Source organism: Vicia villosa, unplaced genomic scaffold (assembly GCF_029867415.1).
Source record: "Vicia villosa cultivar HV-30 ecotype Madison, WI unplaced genomic scaffold, Vvil1.0 ctg.001168F_1_1, whole genome shotgun sequence".
Lineage (NCBI taxonomy): Eukaryota > Viridiplantae > Streptophyta > Magnoliopsida > Fabales > Fabaceae > Vicia > Vicia villosa.
This window is the reverse complement of record NW_026705513.1, coordinates 225,195-249,689: the sequence shown is the minus strand read 5'-3', so window position 1 is coordinate 249,689 and position 24,495 is coordinate 225,195. Positions and strand designations below refer to the sequence as shown.

Genomic DNA, 24,495 nt, shown 5'->3' with positions numbered 1-24,495 from the left:
CACAATACCAAAATACCCTAAAACCCATTTCTTTAAACATCAAAATCCTACTTGAAACGACGCCGTTAGATGCTTCCCTCACAAACCTCATAAGGGTATTTCGGGAATTAACAAAATAGAATACAGTTTAATTGCGTTTCGTAGTTTGTCTTTCAATTGAGAATGAATATAAAAAGTACGCTCCGTGAAACACAAACGCAACGCAAAAGCCGAACTTAAAACTCAAACTGCTTCCTCTCTCAAACTATGCTTCTTCTTCTTCTCACTTCTCTCTGACACTCTTTTTTCTCTCGCACCTTTATCTCCGGAAAATAATTCGCTACAATTCGTCATTGTTTTCGGTTATTGCTTATCCTCACCAACATTCTTCGTCGCTTCTCTTATGTACGTACACTCTTCAATTCTTGATTCTTCGCTTTCAATTTCGTATTTAGCTTTTTTTACTTTGTTATATATACTCTTGTATGCTGCAATTGATTGAGGTTTTTTTTATTTTTATTTTTTTGATTGTGATATGATTTTTAATTTAGTACAATTTTGTTTTGTTGAATTAATCATAAAATGAACTGAAGGAGATTATTTTTTAAATTTTTTATTATTAAGTTTGTGCAATTTGTTTATCTGTTGATGAGCTCAATGATGATGAGACTGATTTTTGGTTGGAGAATTCTGATACAGTTCAGATGAAGTTATGGTGATTAATTAATCCCTAATAAATATGCATATTCATGTTGAATCTGATTGATTATGGATTTTGTACTTGATGCCTTTAGGTGTGAGTGTATATTGTGTATGGTCTGTGGCAACTAGTAAATGTAAAATAGTTTAGGTTTTTTTTGTGACTGAGATGATTATATCAGATGATTGTTATTTTGATGTGAATTTTATGAAGTTTATGAGGAGATTTTGTTTCGTGTGAGAAATTGGATGATGTGATTTTACATTTGGAAAAATCTGATTTTATGGGTCTAAGAAGTGGCTGTGATTTAGGGTTTTCTCAATGGTTTGTTTGATTGGAGAATTCTGATACAGTCTTGCTGAGGTTATGGCAGGCAGAGTCTATCTCAAGATTGATTGATCATGATGAAATGTGTCATCACGATGAAATGTGTATTAATTTTTTCATGATTGGTTATGAAATTTATATTTTTGATGCCTTTCAATGTGCGTTGATGGTCTATACATTGTTTTGTCTTTGATGATTATTCTGCATAATTGTTATCATGATTGTGAAACTTCATGTGCTAAGGTGGAGGATTTAGTTTTCATCTGGAGCTGGTTGATCTAATGAATATGAGAACTGCAGGCATTTATATGTGTTTCTATTACTTAAACGTTTTTATCTGTATTTTACCCTTTATGTGTTTTGGTTTGGTGTCATTTATATTGGTAAGTGGATGTGTGTCTGTCACCTGTGTATCCATTACTTAGTATATGTTAGTCGTTTGATTATGAAATTTGTAAATGTGAGTTCATGGTCTATAGTTTTTTTATTTATTTTTGTTAGAGATGATTATATTGCATAATTTTCATCATGATGTTATTTTTTAGAAGCTCAATGGAAACTTTATGTGCTAAGGTAGTAATGTGGAGGATTTGGTTTTCATCGGAAGCGCTGTTTGATGTGATGCATCTGAGAACTGCTGACGCTTACTTGTGTTTCTTTTGCTTATATGTTTTACAACTGTATTTCTGTTTTATGTGTTTTGGTTGCGGCTTGTGGTTTGATGTCATCAGTATTGGCAAGCAAGTGAGTCTGTCACACACTTTTCCATGCTTGTTTGATGTCATAAGTATTGCTATATATTTACATGTCTGTCACATATTCATTCGTGTAAGTGGTTTTGATGTCATTAATATTAGAAAGCACATGATTGTTTGTCCAATATTCATCCATGCGTATTGGCAGTTTGTCCTCGTATGCATGTCTCTTTGTATCTTTTTTCATGTATCTGAGTGCATATAAATGGCAATATAATCTCGCATTGGATTAGGGCATAAATTAACGTACATTTATGTATAAAAGATTCATTTTACATTGCAAATTTATAATTAATAAAGCTAAAATTAATCTGCCAATAAATTTGATATTCAATCTCAATCTTTTTATGGATTGTTTGCTTAGTCTCATAGGTGGTTTATTGCAAAACAATATTTTTTTAAAAATTCAATCCAATTGTAGATTTGTAATATACTGATATGTAACTCGTTGATGCCCTAGCTGTGTTAATGTCTATCCATCATTTAAAGCGTCAACTTATCAGTTAAGTTTTAGGCATGTCTGAAAAAAACTTGTAGAAACCCTAAATGGATGACGGTCCTACCTGTAGTTAGAGGTAGAGTGAAATTTTTAAAAACTATAGGGAAAAAGAAGGATTTATACTTAGATGATTTGTCTTTAAGCATTATTTATGAGAGGGGATTATGATGTCTTTTGAAATCTAACCCACCTAGTGCAAAATGACTTCTGTTGTAAACCCTTATATTCACTGTTTGGTTTGCCTAAACCATGTTAATTGGGCCTGCAATTGTTTGATACTCGTTTGTATTGTTGGCGATGTAGTGCATTTGCCTGTGACTCGTGGGGCCACAAATAAATTCTATACTCTTTTATTTATGTAACTAATTATAAATAATTTTCTAGTCGGTCAAATTTGTCTTATTGACCTACTTCTTTAGGGAGGGATGAGTAAATTTCAAAACAACGACATTTAGCCGAAAATCTTCTATTGAACGGTTCCTCAATCTACTTGTTTTTTCTTTGTGGGTGTAACAGCTACGTGTGTGCTTGTGTTTTAATCAAAATATATCTTCTCTTTCATCTATTTTTATATGATTTTTTTCACGATGCTTTATTCTGTTCTAACGCCTGTGTTTCCCTTGTTTTCTTTTTTAAAGGTTTTGATTGAAGTTGGAATTTTAGTTGATAGCTGTGCCAACTTTAATTGGAAAGATGGGTAGCACATTCAATTCACAGATTTTAGTGGAAAAACTAGCCAAGCTGAATGGCTCGCAGACAAGCATAGAGAGTATCCTTCAAGATCGTTTTGTGGGCTATAATGTATTTTTTCCCCTGTTTTTATTCAATATTGCATTGTTCAAGCTGTTTTTTTCATCTGTTTCCTATTTATTGAGTTTGTTCATCCATGGTTTTACTGTCTAACATCACCTAATATCCTTATTTAGTTACGCATTATTTTGAAGTTAGAGCATTCGCCTTGTAATGTTGTTAGGGGCTTAATCTTCCTTCGCTTGGTTTGCTAAACACCCTCCTCTCCTCTTGGTTTATTGCAACAGTGAATACCCCCCTTTCTCAACTGCTGAACTGGTTATGAAGTTCTGCACATTTACTAGTAGTAAACAATGCAATATAACTGTTATTTCCTTCTTTACCAAATGAAGGCTAACAATAATCTTGTACCATATTAACCTGCATAAGTGCTTGGACTCTCTCTCATTCTCACACACAAGCTCACTCGTAAATATGTATATGGTTGATTTCTCTATATTTATTGCTTATAAATATTCTCCACTCCTTAGATATTTTCCTTAATTTGATCAAGCTTTGTCACATTGGTGCATATTTCATATGAACAAAGCCAAACAAGTTGTTGAAACATGGGCTAAACAGTTCCATTGCTCTCCGCATGAAAAGAAATTGGCATTTCTGTTCCTTGCAAATGATATTATACAAAACAGCAGGCGAAAGGGTTCTGAATTTGTCGGTGAATTTTGGAAGGTTCTTCCAGACTGTCTTCGAGATGTCACTCAGAATGGAGACGAACATGCTAGGAGTCAAGCACTTCGACTGGTACTTTGATATTTCATGTTTCTTAATCTGTGAATGATGCATGTTTTTTACTTTATCTCTTCTTCTTTTTTCCATTTATTGACCAAAGCTCTACCGTTTTTTTATTATACCTTTCAATCTACAAAATATGATTAATAACTTTGATTAATCTCTTCTGCTTTCTTTGGCTACGTTGACTCTACTGTGGAATGCAATATGTCTGTTCTTAATTAATTTACGTTCTTTATTTTGTTCATGAATTGTATGGCAATAGGAAAAACCGAAAAATTAAAGACTTAGTGTTTAATCTGCTTGGATCTGATCTGATACTAGTAGTATAATGCTCTACTTTGAACTTGAATGATATAAAAAAATCAGTATGTTCTAGTATTTAATATATACATATACTATGAGAGAAAGGGTTTCTTGGGCTTTAGAATAATTCTAGCTGTATCTTATCTTTTCTTAGATTTAGTTGTTAGCGTCAATTTTGCATTCAGTTCAGTCTATGCATATCTGTCATAGTTATGCAGTCTCAGTCTCAGTCTAAATACTTGTTGTAATCTCTCTGCATCATGCAACTTTTCATTTTCAGTTAATACGAAAAAGAAAGTCTTCTCAGAATGTCGTGTATGTGAACTATTATTTGTAATAGCTTTTCCGTAGTTAAGCCTTCTGTTATTACCTAACTAACTAACTAGACTGTAATTAAACTACTCAGCTTATTATATGTAGCCGTTATGTTATAGATTATTACCACCCAATTCATTTCTATCACAGTACTGCGCACTTATTTCTTGATTCCAAAGATGGTATATACAGTTATTCTTGGATCCATCCGACCTCTCACCATATTTTCCACATACCAATTCTAATAGTGTTGGGCTTAATAGGGTGCATTGGAAAAACTCAAGTCTAACACTGACTAGATAAAGCCAGAAAAGAGTTTATAAAGAATGGATACCTCTCTCTTTATAAGCCGGTTTAGTGGGGAGGAGCTTAGCTACTGCCACAGTAAAAGTCCTATGTATCAAAATTCTGTTTGAAATCCACATTACTACAATTTTCTGCCACAATTAAAGTTCTATGACATTAGCTCATATTTCTTATACGGCATACTTTAGGTTGTAGTTAAATTAAACCGTTCATCTTACTGGAAGTATTTGTCCTTAATAAATTTTAACCAACCAACTAATTTCGAATACAGTTCAGCTATAATTTCACAAATTCTATCTCTAGCTGTCTTTGTACTCTCTCTAATCGATAATAGAGTTTTTGCACCTGCTAGTATGGTATCGGAGTGGTACCATACTCTGAATCTAGTATGGTATCCCGAGCCAATTGATCCTAATGGCAACTTCAATAGCACCTGCTTCCCTTTCTTCGCAAAATGTCAGCCATACTTTTTCAATCAACACACCATTACTGAATATTGTTCTGGTACATACAGTTCTAACAAGTGCCTCATTTACCTTCTCTCACACTCCATTTATATGGAGCTTGATGAAGATAACTTTTTTATTGGATGCTAGCCAAGCCAATCAATCCGATGGTTAAAATGCACCAATGTAATCATTTAGTGGTTTCACTTTCAATTCTTTGTTTTCTCTATTATCATATTCAAATTCCGTTATTGGTGGTAACACTATTATTATTATATATGAAGTCCTTAATAGTTCTATTGTCCTTTTATTTAAAACTCCATAACTTCAACATGGCATCGGAGTGGTTCCATACTCCATGACTTGTCTTACCATTTCGGCTGCTGAGTTCTTGAAAGTTTGGGAATATTAGGTGTTCAGAATGCAATTTGTAGTCACGCTCACGGCCCTTAGCTTATTCATAGTTTTCCATCACAAGAAGGACTGTAGTTGATCAAAGCTCAATCTACTGTCGCCCTGTCTGTTGCCAGAAAAATTTTCAGCGAGATTTTATGACTAAGTCACCTTCAGAAGAAGCAGAACCAGTCGAGCTGTCACCTGCCGAAACACTGCCTTCTTCGGACTGTCACGCAAGTCATTGGTTTTAGGTGTGTTCTAGGCCTGTTTCTACATGTTTTGTTGGTCTTTGTTGAGGTCCTTCGTCCTTCAGCCATTTTTTTTTTGTTGGGGCATCGATTCCATTTGACTTGTTAGATCCTTTTGGTTTGTTTTTGATTTCTTCTAGCTTGTGAGTCTCATTTTTTTATGGATTTTATGCAGCTGTTTGATCGATTTTGACCCGTTTTTGTTCCCCAAGGTTTTGGTTTGTTTATTTTATCTCCTACGCGCACACACACACTTGGTGCATTACGGTGCCCACAATTTATTGTTGTTTCAGCTGCTACTTATCAGAATGTTTACAACTTATTACCATGTTATTAGGTCCAACCACATTTCTTAACATGGTATCAGAGACTCGTTTAAGATTCGGTGGGCCCCCTATTATCAGGTTTCCGCTATCAGGCCATACACCATTTATTTCCACGCTCCAGTCGTCTAGTCTTGACGTGAAAGGGTGTGTTAAGAGTCCCACATCGGACAATATATGGCCTGAATATGTGAATATGTGCTTATAAGTGGGGACAATTCTACCGCCCTTCTCAACTTTACCACCTCTTACCTCTCTCTTTTCAAACAGGCCAGTGATTACAACTTACAAGTTTCTCAGAATGTTTGTGCTTGTTTTCCCTTAAGCCCTACAATTCTCATAAACTTTATTTTGGATCACACGAACACTTTTTTCTAGGCTATTGAACTTCCCACAAAGGCTACAAAAATGCCTTTCACCCTTTGGTAGATTGAACATCTCCAAAGATATTTAGGAGTCCAAATTTCCATATTGCAAATTGTTTCAGGCTTTCAGATCCTTGCTCCAGTTCCTAAATGTCTCTCCATTCAATCTACCTGTTTCCATTCCTCTTAAAGAGGAATGGAAACCTCTTGTTTCTTCCAACATTGTTCTACTATCCCCTGGATGACAAATGTGTCTCCACTTAATAATCTACCCCTGCTTCTAATCTTTTCGTGTCTTCGATAGCTGTCCCAACATCCCTTGGGTTCTTACAGCATCCTGAAACTACCTGCAGTCACATTTATTAGTCGTTTAATCCATCCTTACATTTTTCTGTTGCTGCAGATTCTTCTTCTTCACACCCTAATCCTAATGCGAGCACATCTCCAACTGACATTCTCTTCAGTCATTGCATACTCAATATTTCCTGCTGCTCCCTCTAAAAGCTTACTTTGATGATAGTTGGGCAGAAAATCCCGACAACAGAAAATGAGAGAGACACCACATATTCACCCAAAACTTTAAGGTGATAGGTGTACGAGTCTTCTCATTTATAAAGTGTTTAATCTCCATTTTTCTAAGTAATGGGGGACTTAGAACTCACTTATTTCTCCACACAACTCACACTTGTTTCTCAACATTCTCCCCCTGAAATGTGAGTCCATCCACTATGATCCCCCTCAAACGGAAACTCTTTCATCCACGTGCTTGTACTGCCGTTGAGAGACACCCTTATCTCGTCATGGGAACTTCAAAGGTATCTCGTTATGGGCACTTCAACGGGACACGCCACCTGACCACCATGTTAAGAAGACTTTCGACACAAAGAACCAGTGTCTTACTCGAACCATCAGCTCTGATACCACTGATGGGTTATCATGAGGGAAAACATTCACATTGGGTCAACCACTCACCCAAACAAATGAGAGAGACACCACATATTCACCAAAAACTTTAAGGTGATGTGTATGGGTCCTCTCATTTATAAAGTGTTCAACCTCCACTTTTCTCCTTCACGCCCTAATCCTAATGTGAGCACATCTCCAACTGACCTTCTCTTCAGTCATTGCATACTCATTGCATAACTTAATGATAGTTGGGCAGAAAATCCCGACAACAGAAAATTCACTTCTGGTGCTTCCAACTTTTTTTGTCCCAACTTGATCTCATGGTGGTTTCAAAGGCAGATTGTGGTTTCCACAGGTCACGTAACAAGATAAGGTAGACAATTTACTCCACAGTTGTTGTCTACTTAGAGCAACATCACAAGCTGCAAACGCAATAAATTTATTTCAAATATCGAGTTGATTTATTTTAACTATTCATGGATCCAACTTTGACTGAGTTAGACTCTTCTAACTCATCCCTACAAAATTGACTTGTAAATGTGAGGGGGTGTCCCTTTATATGAACTTTTTTTAAGTTTTATCTCAAACCAATGTGGGACTTGGTATCTTTTCAATACACCCCTCACCCTTAACACTTTTGGACTTTGATGCGTGAATATAAATGGTGGGTGATCCATAGTCCAATCGATAGGCTCAGTTTGATCTATCATTGGCTTGTAAGGTGAGGGTTGCTCTGATAGGTTATCATGAGAGAGAAGCGTTCACATTGGGTCAAACATTCACCTAAAGGTCAAAGATTCACCCAAACAAATGAGAGAGACACTACATATTCACCAAAAACCTTAAGGTGATAGATGTATGGGTCCTCTCATTTATGAAGTGCCCAACCTCCACTTTTCTAAGTAATGTGAGACTTAGAACTCACACTCAGATTGGGTCAAACACTCACCTGAAGGTCAAAGACTCACCCAAACAAATGAGAGACACCATATATTCACCAAAAACCTTAAGGTGATAGGTGTATGAGTCCTCTCATTTAAAAAGTGCTCAACCTCCACTTTTCTAAGCAATGTGGGACTTTGAACTCATACTTGTTTCTTCACACAACTCACACTTGTTTCTCAACTTGCCCAAACTTTATAAACATTACACAGACTATATCTCTAAACAACGTGGGACTAAATCCATCCGTTCAAACCCAATACAATGAAAGTGTTGGAGGCTGCAATGAAGCCAAATGTCACAATTAGGCGACAGAGGCGGACTGCAATTATTGCAATGAAGGCGGAAATTCCAACATATACTGTGTTTTTCACCAGCTGCCTTGTGTGATGGGTTAATGTGGTAGGTTTAATCCCACTTGTGTGATGAGTTAATGTGGTAGGTTTAATCCCACATCACCTAGAGAAATAAGAAATATACTACATAACAATATTAAAGATACATAACAATTTTCATGGAAAACACTGGGCTCTGACAAAATGTTTGTGCTACAATAAATCATGTGAAATATTAAATATTGGCTTCGATGAAATTTCATTGAATGTATCATCTTTATCCCCTTTATGCAGGTTGGTATATGGGAAGAAAGAAAAGTTTTTGGTTCTCGTGGTCAAATTCTTAAGGAAGAATTTATTGGGAAGCATGATTTGAAACCTATGAACGTGAAACCGACGAATGTGAAACCTATGAATGTGAAACTGGTAATGTTTCTGCATTTATTTGTATTCATAAATATACTCTGCATGCTGATATCAACTCTCATATTTATATACTTATTTTTCCTTTTGCAGAGGCCATCTGCTGGGAATGCATTGGATAAAATAGTTTCGGGCTATCAACATATTTATGCAGGGCAGACAGATGAAGATGTTGTATTAAGCAAATGCAGGAATGCCATTAGCTTTCTTGAGAAAGCAGATAAGGAAATAGTTCACGGTAGTAATTCAGGTATGTTAAATTTAATTACGGTAATTTTTTTTCCTAATTGCAGTAATTGTGATTCATCCACAAGTGCTCTGCATTAAGCAAACATAGCTCATTGCCCATTTAGTTTCATTTGCTTTCATTTACTACTGTATCTGTTCTACCCGAATTTCAAAAGGTTAGTTGGTGTTGATTGAAATAGTCAACTCATGTCAGACGCAGCATGCAATCTGTCATGACACGACTCATGCTGTATAATCTCTTCCTAGCTCTTAAAATCAGCACAACTGCTCTCTCTTGTTTTTACTAACTACTAGGAGCAGCTAGGAAAAATCAAATCCACGCCATTGTTTTCTATCAAAATCCATTGAATTTACCCGGACCAAGTCATTTTGTTGTTAGTGATTGGCTGAATTCGTTGAAATCATTAAAGTTACGTGACTTGATCATTTTAGTTTAGTTATTGACAGCATTAGCTCAAATTACTGTTTGATCATAACTCGCTTTTAAATCAACAATTCATCTTTATTCTTTGAGCTTGTGTTGTCAAGGTAAGTAAATAACATTATTATATTCATTTCCTGTTAATGTGACTCAATCATCTATGTGTAGGGAACTTCCATGGATCTGCGGTAGTGAATGAGCTCCAGGGGCATAATGCCATACTAAAGGACTGCATTGAGCAGTTAACAACGCTAGAATCATCAAGAGCTGGCCTTGTGTCTCATCTGAGAGAGGCTCTTCAGGATCAGGTTCTTTTTTAACACAATAAATTTACTTAACTGCAGAACTACCTAAAACTGTATTATTTTAACATGTTTTTGTTCTCAGGAATTCAAGCTGGGTCAAGTTCGTAGCCAGATCCAGGTATGGAACCTACGCAAACTTGTTGATTAGTTATAGCTGCTCTCATTCTGTATATTTTTAGAAATAAACGAGCACTAAAAATACTCTATCTATCATTTATCTTTAGTCAGTAGAAGCTAATTTTTTAGTTTAAAACAATTGTAGTGCTTTTCTCATAAACTAGAAAAAGTGCATCATAGAATAACTTTAAAATATCCCTCTTGTGAGGAGAGGGTACCTTAGAATTAATATTTACCCTTCTTTTAAGTTAATCTATTGGAAAATGGCTCCCAACCACCAGATGGATGATTTAAAACTTCGTCAATATGAAACCAGTAAATGTCACAGCAGCCTTGATAAGGTAGTAGATTTGATTGTAATGCATTTCAAATTAATAACGTTGTAGAACATGACTATAAGGCATTTTTAACCAATACGAGTCTTTTGATGCATTATATATGCATTGAACGTCTTTAGTTATGTGTGGAAAGATACTTAGGTATATCAAATCTCTTAATGGCTAGCAGATAATTGAGGAAAAAAGTAGGTGAGAACAGAAAAATATTTGTTGTTTAGAGACACATTGGGATAATTTGGAAAAGTTTGCTCTTCAAGTTGAAATTTAGGAACGTTGTGGCCTAATGCCGCACAAGTCTCTTTCATATATTTGAGTACTTGACTACTTGACTTTTAAATATTTCAGGCTGCAAGTGCTCAGTGGGAACATGCGAACAATACCTGCCAACAGTTACTGAACCGCAACAATATTCAGTCATTAGTTGAACAGAGCTCAAAGGAAATTCAGACCTCCATGACACCTGCAAGTTTTAATTCTGGCGACAGAGAGCTATCAGCCCCATTAATGTATTCACCACAAATTATGTTTCCTCAAAATTCTGGACACGGTGAGGAAGATCCACGCAAGTCTGCAGCCGCCGCAGTGGCAGCAAAGCTGACTGCATCCACATCCTCTGCCCAGATGCTGTCTTATGTGCTATCCTCTTTAGCATCAGAAGGTGTCATAGGCAATCCGATGACAGAGTCTTCTTCTGATTATCACTCCGAAAAGAGGGCTAAGCTTGAGAATGATGGGCAATCTTATGTGCCATCTCAGAATCCTCAACAACCACTTCCTCCCTTTTCGCTTTCTGAACCTACCCAACACTATGCATCTTCATCCAACCAGCAATCTACTCCAAATGAGCCACCACCTCCACCCTCATCATCACCTCCCCCACTACCCCCACCGCCACCAATGCCTCAACAATACCCTGTGCCGCAGTTCATGCAGAATGTAGGGCCTGTTAACAATATGGCATATAGCTATGGCGTGATTCAACAGCCGTCAAATATGGCAGCCTATCCCGCAGCTGGGATTTCCATGAACAATGTATCTCCTTATACACCTCAAATGAATCCATATCAGGGTTTTCAGGGTTCTGATGGAAACTACTACAACCCGTCTTCCTCAATGCCTATGGTCCCCATCTCGCGCCAATAAAACTCCTAATTCTGAGTCCTAGAGCATCTCTCTGAGGCAAACAAAGGTGACTTAGAACATCCGCTGTATCTCTATACATGACATTGTTAATGGTTTTGTTGAATAGGGTTATATTTATCTTTTCATGATTGTAAAACTTAGCAGATATTGTTGCCTTGGAGGTTTTTTAGATGTCTGTATTTTAGTGTTGTAGACAGGTCTTCTGTTGGTTCTGAATCCGTTCTGATGTATGTTCTCATCAGTGGTACTGGCCAACCAGCATATCTTCAAAAGATTTGCATTTTTCCTTACAGGTGTGCCTTGTGGGCAGAGTTATGTGTACAGACCAGGGTCAAGTTAGTTTGAAACATTTTTTATTTATTTATAATATACTTGACATTTTGTTAGGATATTTCATATTGGGTTTAATTATCTTCTTCTTGGTGTGTTTATTATATTAACTTGAGATTATGCTAGTTGATGACCGAGGGTTGTTTCGGGCTCTTGGACATGGTCAGTCGAGTATAGAAAGTTTCTCAATCCATCTCTTAAAAATGTGGGGTGTTTAATAATGAGGAGTGCTTTCCAATGCACCCTCCTCTTGTGCCCATCCTTATTGTGTTTGGTGGATGAATGTATATTGTGTTTGGTGGATGATCCGATTGGAGAAATTTACCTGCCACCCCACATCCCACACTTATATTTATATCTGGCACCCTCAAAATGAATAAAAAGAACAAAATAATCTTATTTAAAGTTTTCTTCAAAAAGTTTGAAATCTCCTGGGCGACACTGGAAATTTTTAAAAAACTGAGATTTTTATCGGAAATTTTAAATTTTTTTGCAGATTTTATTAGAAAATTTGAAAATTTCAGTAGATTTTATCGGAAATCTAAAAATTTAAGGGAGATTTTATTTGAAATTTTCTAAACTTTACTAGAAATTTTTGAAATTTCCATTAGATTTTATCGGAAATTTTACCTCCAATTTCAAAATTTTAAGGATTTTACTATTAACTTCAAAATTTACAAGATTTTATCACAAATTTTAAATTTTTTGAAACTAATTGTATCTTACCAGAAATTTTAAATTAACTATCAAAAATTTTATATATACTAAAAATTTCAATTTTATTTTAAAAATTTAGTTCAAAAAAAATATTTCCATTTTACCAAGATCGTTTTTAGAATAATGAAAAATGAGGGGGTGTCATATAATATAATTTAAAGTGTCACAAGTACATTTCTCGAATTGTTGATATATCAAGGACTTGTTTTTTTTTCAATATATGCCCTTACACACTTACACCTAACACCATAATGGTCCATTAAAAGAGTTTTTAAAAACAGTGATTTAATTTTTTAATCCTTAGGAGTTTAAAATTTTAAAAATAAACGAGTCTTAAAATAAGTAGATCTCTTAGACTAAAGAACAAAATTTAGGTACAATTTTTGAGGTGTGGTTCTTACTATTTTCCAATGAAAATATAATAAATATACACTTAAATATCATTTAACGAGTAAAAATAGGAGAAATTTGCATACGTGTAAGAGGAAATTATACACTTGTCATATTTTCATTAAAAAATAATAAGAACCACACTTAAAGAATTGTACCTAAGTTTTGTCCTAAACTAAATATCCTCAATAAAAAAGTTTTTAAATTTTAAAAAGAATTTTTTTCAAGAGTTTTTCTTTACAGGAAAAATTGTTTATTTTTTGAAATTTTCTTATAAAAAGTATTAAGAAAAACATTGATATTTTTTTTTTAGAAAATTGAATGATTAGAAAAAATATTTTAAAAAAATATTAACTTTTTGTTAAATAGTATTTTTTAGATTTTATATTTTTTAAAAATGGAAAAAAAAGTCTTATGTTATAAACAATTTTTTATAGAAAGTAAGGTTTTAAGTCCCCTACTTAGACCTTTACAAAATAATAATATTATGGGATTTAAAAATAAAAGGTGAGTAAAATACTCATTTACTAGAAATTTAAAATAAATGATCAAATAGGTGATATAATTCATTGGAGGATTCAAGATGCCACCTTCAAAATTATATGTGGATCCCCTAATAATGGGTGCTATTACTTTTATGTTTTTATATTTTTTTTTGAAATTACTAGAAATTTCAAGAAAATATGATATTTTTTCAAAAATTCTGAAAAAAATTATCTGATTTTTCAAAAAATTCGGTAGTTCATTTTCAACAAAAAAAAATATTTTTTTTATTACTGGATATTTTGAAATTTCCAGTAAATTGCATCACTTTTCAAAATTTATCGGAAATTTCGAATTTTCGATAGTATAAAATTTAATTTAATTTATTTTAAAAATTCATATGGGAAATTTGGTACGTTACAAAATTTTTGGAAAATCTACCGAAAATTTCGTTCTTGTCACCCCCTAAATTTGTTCATGGACAATTTGAGAATTAAAAAAAAATTGGGTGATGTGAAATATAATTTAGGGGGTGGCATGTTAAATCCTCAATTAATTGAGCTTTGTTATTAGTGATTGTTTTGACAATTATGCTTAACATTAGGCAATTTCTCATCCCACTCTTATACATTCTCCTAGACCCTCTACAAAATTCCAAAAATGCCCCTCATTTTCAGAGATGCAACTCCGAACGCACCAAATTTCATATTTATGAAAATAAAAATCAGAGATGCACAACCAAAGTCATTTTAAGGGTATGTTTGGAGATGCATCTCCAAACATACTTTTTTTTAAAATAGAAAAAACTAGTTCGCAGATGCAACTCCGAACTAGATGAACATATTTAAATGTCGCGCTAGACCTTCCTTCTTCTCCTTCTTCATTTTTCAAAAAAACAAAATTCATCTCTACCTCTCAACCCATTTCTAATATACACTCAAGATCAAACTTTAAAGCTACATTCACGTGTTTCTCACCATTACCAACTCCTTCTACCTACTGCATTATGTAACGCCCCGATTTATTTAATGAATTTTCGTAAATAAATTATGTGATTGTGTGTGTTTGGTTATGATTTGATGTGTTAGAGGGACCCTTGGGTGTGGAGTAGTAAGATTAAGGGAATAAGGGGACAGAACTGTCAGAACATGGAATTGAGCAGAAAGGAAAAAGAGAGCTAGGGCATAAAATAAGAAGAATCTTCATTAGAGAAGCTTCAAATTCATCATCTAAGGTAAGGGTGGGATTTCCTCTTGTATAAGGGATTGTATGATAACATGCGGGTCGGTGTTTTAGTCTCTATGTGATTGCTTTTCTTTTCTCTATGAGTGCAATAAACCAGGTCATTTCAAATATGAGTGCCCAATGCTTCAGTAAGAGAGTTCTAAGAAGAGGATTGTCAAAAGAAAGAAGATAATTCTTAAAGCAATCAAATATTCTCATGATTCTTTAGAAGAAGAATCTGAATAGGAACTTGCCAACGCAACTTTAATGATTCATGTTGGATCTCCCAATATATATCCATTCAAAATATGAAGAGGACTCAGAATCAAAATAAAAAGAAATCTCCTAAGCTGGTCAACTGAAGCATCAGTCATTGTACTTGGATTCTAGATGCTCTTACCGTATGACAGGAAGAAGACATATGTTTCAAAGTCTGGGATTTAAGCCTGGAGGAGTCGTAGGCTTTGGAGGCGATCAAAAAGGAAAAATTATAGGCTTCGAAATGATAGGTAATGGGTTTCTTCCCTTTATAACTAATGTTTTACTTGTTGATGACTAATGCATAATCTATTATCTATAAGTCAACTAAGTGATAGTGGTTATGATATTACCTTTAATCAAAAATCCTGCAAAGCTGTTAGTCAAAAGGATGGCTCTATTCTAATCAATGGAAAAAGAAAAAACAACATTTATAAGATTAGAATTTCTGATCTTAAAAAGCAAAATGTAAAATGTCTCATGTCTATCAATGAAGAGCAATGGACCTAACATAGACGTTTGGGCCATGTCAGTATGAGAAGGATATCTCTGCTGAACAAGCTCGATCTTGTTAGAGGTCTTCCTAATCTGAAGTTCTCTTTAGAAACTCTTTGTGAAGCATGTTAGAATGACAAGTTTCAAAAATGTATTTTAAAGCAAAAAATGTTGTTTCTACCTCTAAACCATTTGAGCTTTAACTCATTGATCTTTTTGGAACAGTAAACACTGCATCAATCAATGGAAAGAAACATGGATTAGTAATTGTTGATGACTATAGAAGATGTACTTGGGTAAAGTTTCTTAGGCATAAGGATGAGTCACATTTTGTGTTCACCACCTTCTATAGCCAAGTACAAAATGAGACGAGTTTCAAAATTGTCAAGGTTAGAAGTGAACATGGTGGAGAATTTGAAAAAAAATATTTTGAGAAGTTTTTTTTGACGAGAATGACATTTCTCATTATTTCTCCTTTCCAAGAACCCCACACCTATTTTATATAAGTCAAAAACACCTAAAGGAGTAGATCACTCATAGATGACGAATTTGATGAGACGGTATGACTACTATGTTATGTGATATTGTTGATTGTTGTATTGATGAATGATAACATGATCTAGAGTCAAATCCACAATGTTTAGGGATTTGAAGGTATAGGGTTTAATGGAGATTGATGGAGATATGATGAATTATTGTGTTTTAGTGTTATGAATAATTAATCTATGTTAGAACTAGGTTAATAGACCTTAAATCGCAGAAAAGTAATGATAAATAAGTTTTTGGGCAAAGATTTGGGTCAGGTTTGATGCAGGTCGCACATTAATTTTTTGCAGAATCCCAGAGCCCGCTTAACACGGTGGAGCCCGCTTAGCATGCTCTGTGAAATAAAATGGGTCTGATTATAGTAGGTAGCCTGCTTAGCGCGGTATGGCCGTGCTTAGCGCGGTCCCTCAAAAATGAAATTTATTATTTTTGAAAATTGATTTCAAATATGGTAACTTATATTTTAGGGTTAGGTATATTAAGCCCTTTGCCATTATAGCGAGTTTTGATTTAGCCCCCCTGAAGTTTTTTTTTATTAAAGACCCCTTATAATTAATAAATCCTGGATTTACATAACCCTTTTACCACATTTGCTGACTGGGCTTTGAAGTATTGGCCATGGTGGCAATTGTTTGCTGACTGGGACAATTTATTCAATATATGAATCTAGGGTTCGTGTGTCCGATTCTCCTTCTTTGTCTTCGTCTCCGATTCTCCTTCTTTTTCTGATTCTCCATTTCTGGAAAATTTTTACAGCTCTGATTCTTCTTCTTTGTCTTCGTCTCCGATTCTCCTTCTTTGTCCATCGCGTGTCATCGTCCATCAATCGGAAGCATGGTTGGATGCAGTTCTCGTGGGAGCACTCTTGATTCAGCATCGTCTTATAGTTTGCCCAGATGTAACTGGTTTTTATATAATGTTGAAGTTTTATGGATATGTAACTGGTTTAATTTTTTGCAGAAGAGAATAAAACCAAATGCAGGTGAAGTAGGTGATGCAAGTCAAGAAGCTGATACAAACAATGCTGAAACTCAGACTGGGACAATCAATGCACAAAGTCAAACTGGGACAAACAATGTAGAAAGCCAAACTGGGACATTGTTTGGGGATATCACTAATGATATGATTAGCAGCCTACCAAACATAAATTCTCATGTTCAAAGTCAGGCCTCAACAAGTAACTTAAAGAAGGGTAAGGCAAAGATGGCTGTCAAACCAACTAGAAGGAGGTCAAGTGAGAGGATAAAGGAGAACTGGTTCAAAAAACCTAAACCATTCACAGGTCCTGGTTCTGACCCTGATAAACCAATATGCATGGACACTGAGGAAAGGGAGGCATCAAAGACTACTCCTAAGAAGGCAGGGAATAGTAATAAAGGTACTCCTAAGAAGGCAGGGAAGGGTACTCCTAAGAAGGTTACTCCAAAAAAGAAGTGATTTTAGCATCTGTTTTTCTACTTTTGTTTGTAATGCACACTTTTGGTGCAATGTTATTTTGTAATCAACACTTTTGGTGCATGTTGTTTTGTGCACACTTTTGTTATGACTAAATTATGTAACACTTTTGGTGCAGTGTTGTTATGCATAATTTTTGTAATGACTGAACTATGCACTTTGTATGTGCTATTTAGAACTTAATATAATCAGTGATATTGAACCAACTTAATGTATTGTTATTGAACACAGTCATTCAATAACATGTTTCAGAATTTTGTACTGATATTGAACCAACTTAATGCTAACTTAAGCTGAATTTTGTTTCACGTTATGTTTCAGAATTTTGTACTGACATTGTAGTGATATTGAACCAACTTAATGAATTATACATTCAGAATTTTGTAATGTTATTGAACCATAATTACAGAAACAAAATTACTTTCATTTAATAACATGTTTCAAAATTACATTGTACCGAACAATTACATGATTCATCATTCCAAATTACATACCTCAAGCCTAAACAATGGCAATATTGACCTGATCGCGACTTTACGTGTCTATTAATCTGATGACTGCAAGTGCACAGTCGTGTCGTGTAGTTTTAAAAGATATCGAATCCACAGGGACTATGAATCGAACTACCGTTTTCTAAGGTTACTATGTAAAGCTAAGGCTACTAATATTTTGATTGTTCCTAAGGGGAAGTGATTGTGAATTCTAAGAAATATAATAATAGACGGATATCAGTATGTATTTTGTTTAACTTTAGGCGATCCGAAGGTCCATTGGCTAGTATATTAATTTGATTAAAAATCTTTATTAATTCAATTGATTAAAAGTCCTCCTCTCAAACTCTCGCCCTGTTGATTTAGACTACTGTCCTAACTCGTAATGTACGCTTTCGCCATCCCATTAGATTTAGAAAAGCTTTTTGGAAACAACGTAATTAATAAAATGCTTGTTTTATGAAGTTGTTACCTATTTAAATCTCCTAATCTCAAACTTTCGCTCTGTTGACTCGGAACATGCTAATATCCCTAACGTACGCTTTCGCCATCCCACTCGGGTGTAAAAACATTTTTTGAAAATAAATAAGTTCTAATTAGTTTTAATACGCTTTCGCCATCCTTAAAACTAATGTCCTATGTCTACTATCCAGTTAAAGATCTCAAACTTTCGCTCTATTGATTTTAACCTTTGATCGTCTTAACCCCTCAAACTTTCGCTCTATTGGTTTTAAGACTTACTAATTAAATTAGACATATAAACCAAAAACAAGTGATATTTAATAAAACAGAATTAAGCCAATTTATTTCGGATCCCACGGTTAACTTACTTTACATACCGATATCTTAGTTAATTAGCCAGACATATTAATACGGTTAAACATGCATAAATTAATTGGATTTATAATAAAAGGCATGTTAAATGGCATATAATATATCATGCAATAATAATAATAAATAAAGCGGTAAATGATAAACCTGAAATAAAATAAATCTGAATTGAATCTTAAGGTATCGAACTTCCACCACAGGTTGGCTGGATCGTTCTTCGGAAATTAATGGGCAGAAATTTAAAACAAGGAATATAAAAATAAATCCAACGTAAGGTTAGATCTACAAAAGGTTCACAACAATTTCCGGTGTAGAAATTGTTGTGAGCAAAATAAAGCGGTTTAATTGAAAGCAGGAAAGAAAATGATGGTCGCGGAATAATTTCGGCAACACTTCGTTAGCAGAAAATCGGACACTTTGAACTGAAGTGGCAGCCTCTATTTATAGGTGAGGGACTGCAGTTGGAACGCGTGAAAAGAGGAGCTTCTCTTGACTGGGGCTCGGAGACGTGCGTCTCCACTTTTTGGGGAGACCCTTTGAACGACTTGAGACGTGCGTCTCAAGTGGAGAGAATCCAGGAGCAGTTAGAGACGGGCGTCTCCTCTTGGTGACGTGGCAGAAGACCGTTGGAGACGTGCGTCTCCTTCTGCTGGGATGATTTGGGCCACGCACAATTGGCTTCTTCGTGGGCTGGACTTGTAGTATGCACATTTGGCCTTCTTTGCACCCCTTTCTTGCTTCAGCACCCCTTTTTTCATCTTTTAGGCACAAATAGCAGTGATTTTAGCTCCATTTCTTTTCTTTTCACAAATAGTCTCAATAAGAGCGTAAAACCTGAAACAAAACAAATACTCGCATTATATCACAATAAACAATATAATTAACGGAAAATGCTATAAATATTTATGGATTTCAGGCTAAATATATGATATAAAATCGTGTTATCAAATTCCCCCAAACTTAAACCTTTGCTTGTCCTCAAGCAAATAATAAGATAGAAAAACAGAGGACAGTGAAATGAAAAACATTTCCACCACATCGTTCGGGTTGTACTCAGCTATAGAGTGTTTTCGTTTGAAACTTATGCGGTAGACCTTAGCAATAAACTTACAGTAGCGACACTAGACAACTCCCAGCGTGCATACCAATCCGAATCATGCCATTATAGCTTGACCTTGACTCATCATCTTGTTTTACCCTTTTCATTCGCGCGCAATCACATTAAGCCCATTATCTTGACGCGCACATAGCAGAGTAGCCGGTTAGTGACTATGATCCTTCTTATGGAGTTCTGGCACATTTATGTGGTATACTCCTTAGCCCTCATTTGTAGATTGTGGGGAATCGGACAATAGTCCTTCCTACCAAGTTCAGTACCAGGTAACTTCTGAACCAATCAACAATGAGTTTTTAATTTCTTTGTATTTGAGATCTGTGACCGTTAGGTTAAATGATCTTGTGAGGATCACCTTACTTAGTAGGCACATTTCTATTGGCAGTTAAGCATATATTTATAATTATAAGGATCATACACTTATATTCATCGACTCTCTGCGTAGTTGGTGTCTAAGACGGTGCCGACTGCTAGAATAAACTAATAAGGGTTACTTCAAAAATTAAAATCGATGGTTTTCGGTATAAAGGGTATTCAAATCGGTTAAGCACACTAGGGGGTTTTAGAGTGTCGGGACGATAAGGGTATTGTCTTGAATCTTTATTGTGATTTTCTATGTGTTAAGTATTTGAGTAGATTCGTACTTCTCGAACGTGTGGGGTTATGCGTTTATCGTTTTGGAGTAAAAAATTATTTTTTTTTGTTATGGCTCAAGAAAATGGAAAAAATTGATATAGCCACGGAAATATACATATAAGACTTAAAATTCCATAAATATGCTTTATTGAATTTGAAAAGAAACATTACAAGGAAAGGAAATAAAATAAAAGGAAATGATACTAAAACGAGTAATACGACTCCCCCAGACTTAAATGATGTAGTGTCCTCATTGCATAGCTACTACTCCTCATTGTTGCGGTTGCGGGAACTGCTTGCGCCTCTTGTACGAACACGGCGACGTCTATCAGTAGGAGAGCCATTTACACGAATGTTGAGATCATTCAATTGTGTAGCAATTTCGGTGTATTGGCCTTCGTTCCTAATAGCGTAGTCACGGTGCTCTTGTTGCATCTCTCGAATAAGCCTTAGTGTTTCGTTTTGATTTGTCTGCATAGCTTGAAAGAGTTGGTCTTGGCGTTGAATTGCAGCATAGATGGCATCGAGAGTGATAGGCGGAAGATTTTTTTGAGGAGGTTGGTTGAAATCAGCTTGTGCTTGGTTGAACTCTTGTTCCATTGCATCCACTGGCTCATTATGATGTTCAGGTTGGTTTTCTTGAGGATTTTCATTAACAAGCCTCCAACGCTGAATATAACGGATGTTGATTTGCTCTGGGCATGGCAGGATGACATTTGGAATTAGAACTTTGTTGACGACCAGAGTGTAGCGGCCATCATGATGTGGTGAAACCAAGTGAGAGTCACGGCAGTAAGTGAGATCGAGGGATTGAGCAGGCATCATGAGATGGGAAAGCGAGATGAGGTCATCAGCGAGACCTAAGGCACAGGCCAAGGTGGTAATAATGCCGCCAAACAGGAAGGAGTTTGTAGCGGGGGCGTTGATGCAGCCTTGGATGTGTTGGAGCATAAATGGTGCGGCATTGAAACGGATATTATTTAGCGCACAGTATAAGAAAAATAATTCATTTTGGTTTACCTTGTGGTTGTTGGATCTTGCAAAGATAGTGTGACCCAAAACACGTTGAAAATAACGTATAGAGGGATTTTGAATATGAGAAGCATGAAGGGTCCTCCAACCGGTAGGAATTTCGCCAGTGAGATTAAACCAAAATTCAAAAGCTAGTTGCTCCCAAGGGCGACCATTGAGTTCTTGAAAAATTGTCCGGTGAGCATTTGGTGCATTGTTAAAATGCAAATACGTAGCAACTTCTTCTTGATCCAAAATAAAGTCACGGTTAAACATCCGAAATTGGATGCTACCGGTTAAGAGTGGTTGATCAGAAGGAGTGTCGTAGTGGAAAGAGCTTAAGAACTCTAAGACGAGCGGCTCATAAGTGGGTACGGGTTCGGTACAGAGATGATGTAGGCTAGATTTTGTGAGCAAACGGGTGACACCATCTATTAGACCCAGAGTTTCTAGACATTCGATGTTCACGAATTTCGTGGGGACAACCGAACGTTCATAGAAAGCGAGGTATTTGGTTCTTTGAGCATTGTCATTTTCCTCTCGAAAGATAATGTGTTCAAGGTTGGGAGGAGGTCTCTCAGGGCGTACACTTCGGATGATTGAACGTGGAGGCATGGTGTCTTTGGAAGGAGATAGTGTGGAGAAATAGAGGAATAAAAAAATGGTATGGAAGTTGTGAAGAAAAAGAGTGGTGGTGGTGAGTTTTTATAGTGAGGTTTGAGAATGGTGGAGTAAATATAGAATTGATGGAGATTTATGGTTGTGTTTGAATTTTGAGTGGAATGGAGAAATGGGGAATGATGTAGAGTTAAAGAGGTGGTGATGGAGGATGAATGTGGTTTATGGTGTTTAAATGGAAGGAATTATGGGGAGAAGGAAGAATATTGAATGGTGAATTTTGAAATTCAAAATTCAAAATTCTTAGAGGGAGAAGTGATGCCTCTGTGTGGTCAACGAAGCAGAGCAGTAGCTGCCCTTGGGAGACGCGCGTCTCAGGCAGGCAGTCTGCGGGGGGACAGGATATGGAGACGCGCGTCTCCCAAGGGCAGCTACTACTCTGCTTCGTTGACCACACAGAGGCATCACTTCTCCCTCTAATAATTTTGAATTTTGAATTTGGACAGGATATGGAGACGTGCGTCTCCTGTCTGTAACATGCAAATGGGTGGTCCCACAGAGGTGGAGACGTGCGTCTCCTAGCCTAGGGGAGTGTTTTTCACGCATGTACTGGTTTGGACAGGTTCTGACAGGTACAATAAATGTGATAAACAGTTCAGAACAGTGTCATATTTTAGTATTATAAACAACAAAAATAATGGTAAACAAGCTGAATATATTATATGCGTTCAGGAATATATAGCAGTTAATAGCAGCATAATATAACACAGTAGCAGTAAATGAATAAAAATAATGCATTTCAGATTAAAACTGGTACTGAGTGTTGATAGAAACAAAATGTAAAAATGCAGAAAATTAAATTCTAAACTAGGAATTGAAAATTGCTAAAACTAGAAATAAAATCTAATGTCCTAAAAGTTAACATCTAGCCACGTCTGTTGTTGTGCACATTAGAATAAATGTGTTTGAAGACTTCGTCGAATTGAGCATTGACGGTGTCGATGAAATTGAAGAAATGCATTTGCAGAGTGTGTAATTCGTTTCGCATATGTTGGACTTCGTGTTGCAGTGCATCGATGGCTTGCCCATGCGTGTTCTGATTAGGAGCAGGCTCGATCCTCGGAGGAGCATTTCTTGGGGCCACTGATTCAGCGGATGCAGCAGGTTGTTGTTGTTCAGGCTCGACGTCAGTCATGTCTTCAGATTGGATTTCTTGTGAACCAGTAGGAGTCTCAGGCTCATACTCAGGAATGGGTTCATCTTCAGGTAGAGGCTCATATTCAGGCACATGATCATCCTCAGGCATAGGTTCGTATTCAGGTTCAAGATCATCTACGGGTATATGTCCATATTCATAGTATCCAGGAGGAGAATCAGGTTCAGAATCTTGTTCTGCTACATACATGTCATCATCTAAATGTTCATAAGCTTGTGGTGTTTCTGGAGATGACTCTCTTTCAGGGATTTGATCATAGTAAAGCCAGTTAGCAGGGTTGTGCACACTTGTCCTTGGATTCGGTAGGGTGAACTGATCTAGTACTTTATTATCACTGAGTAAATCAAACTGATCAGGTCCAAGGTTACTAATGATACCTCGATTAAAGCAAAAGCGAATGTTCATAGAGTTGTAGGAACCAAAAGGTGTCAATCTAAGCAGTGGTTGTCTCAGACCTATAGCATTTGCAATCATAGTGACAATTCCTCCGATCAGAATAGGTGAAACTTCGTCTTGCGTGATGCGCTCGAAGTTTGCTAGCATAAATGCGATAGCGTTGACAGGACGATTCTGAGAGGTGCAGAACATGATGAATAACTCTTCTCTAGAAACTTCAGTGACATTTTCGGGTTTACCGAAGATATAGTGAGCGATGATCTTATGCAGGTATCTGAAAACAGGGTTATGAATGTTCTCGGATTGAAACTCGTGCTCTTCAGGGTTATCGTTACCAGTGATCTTACCCCAAAATCTTTCCAACTCCCAGTAGGCAAGACTTTCTTCAGGGACTGTGGTGTATGCATCTGATCCATGAGGGATTTCCAACATTTCAGCAAAATCACGGATGCAAAACTGATATTCTAATCCAAAGAGTCGAAAGAGGATAACTCCTTTCCTCAATCCTTGTCCACAGTTAGGCAGGTAAGTCAAAGAGCTCAAGAATTCCAGAGTGAGCTTTCGGTAGGTACTAAACTTGCGGAATAGGTGAGAACCGGTC

The 24,495-nt window shown here is 36.0% G+C and overlaps 1 protein-coding gene across 1 annotated transcript; it reads left to right on the top strand.

Moving 5' to 3' along the window:
- Window positions 1-174: 174 nt before the first annotated feature.
- LOC131633715 (uncharacterized) lies at window positions 175-12,465 on the top strand. The gene is made up of 8 exons (XM_058904404.1): window positions 175-384; window positions 2,899-3,029; window positions 3,564-3,811; window positions 8,982-9,113; window positions 9,204-9,360; window positions 9,949-10,088; window positions 10,168-10,203; window positions 10,886-12,465. The coding sequence occupies exons 2-8, from the start codon at window positions 2,954-2,956 to the stop codon at window positions 11,681-11,683; spliced, it is 1,587 nt and encodes a 528-aa protein (XP_058760387.1). The 5' UTR covers window positions 175-384; window positions 2,899-2,953; the 3' UTR covers window positions 11,684-12,465.
- Window positions 12,466-24,495: the final 12,030 nt, after the last annotated feature.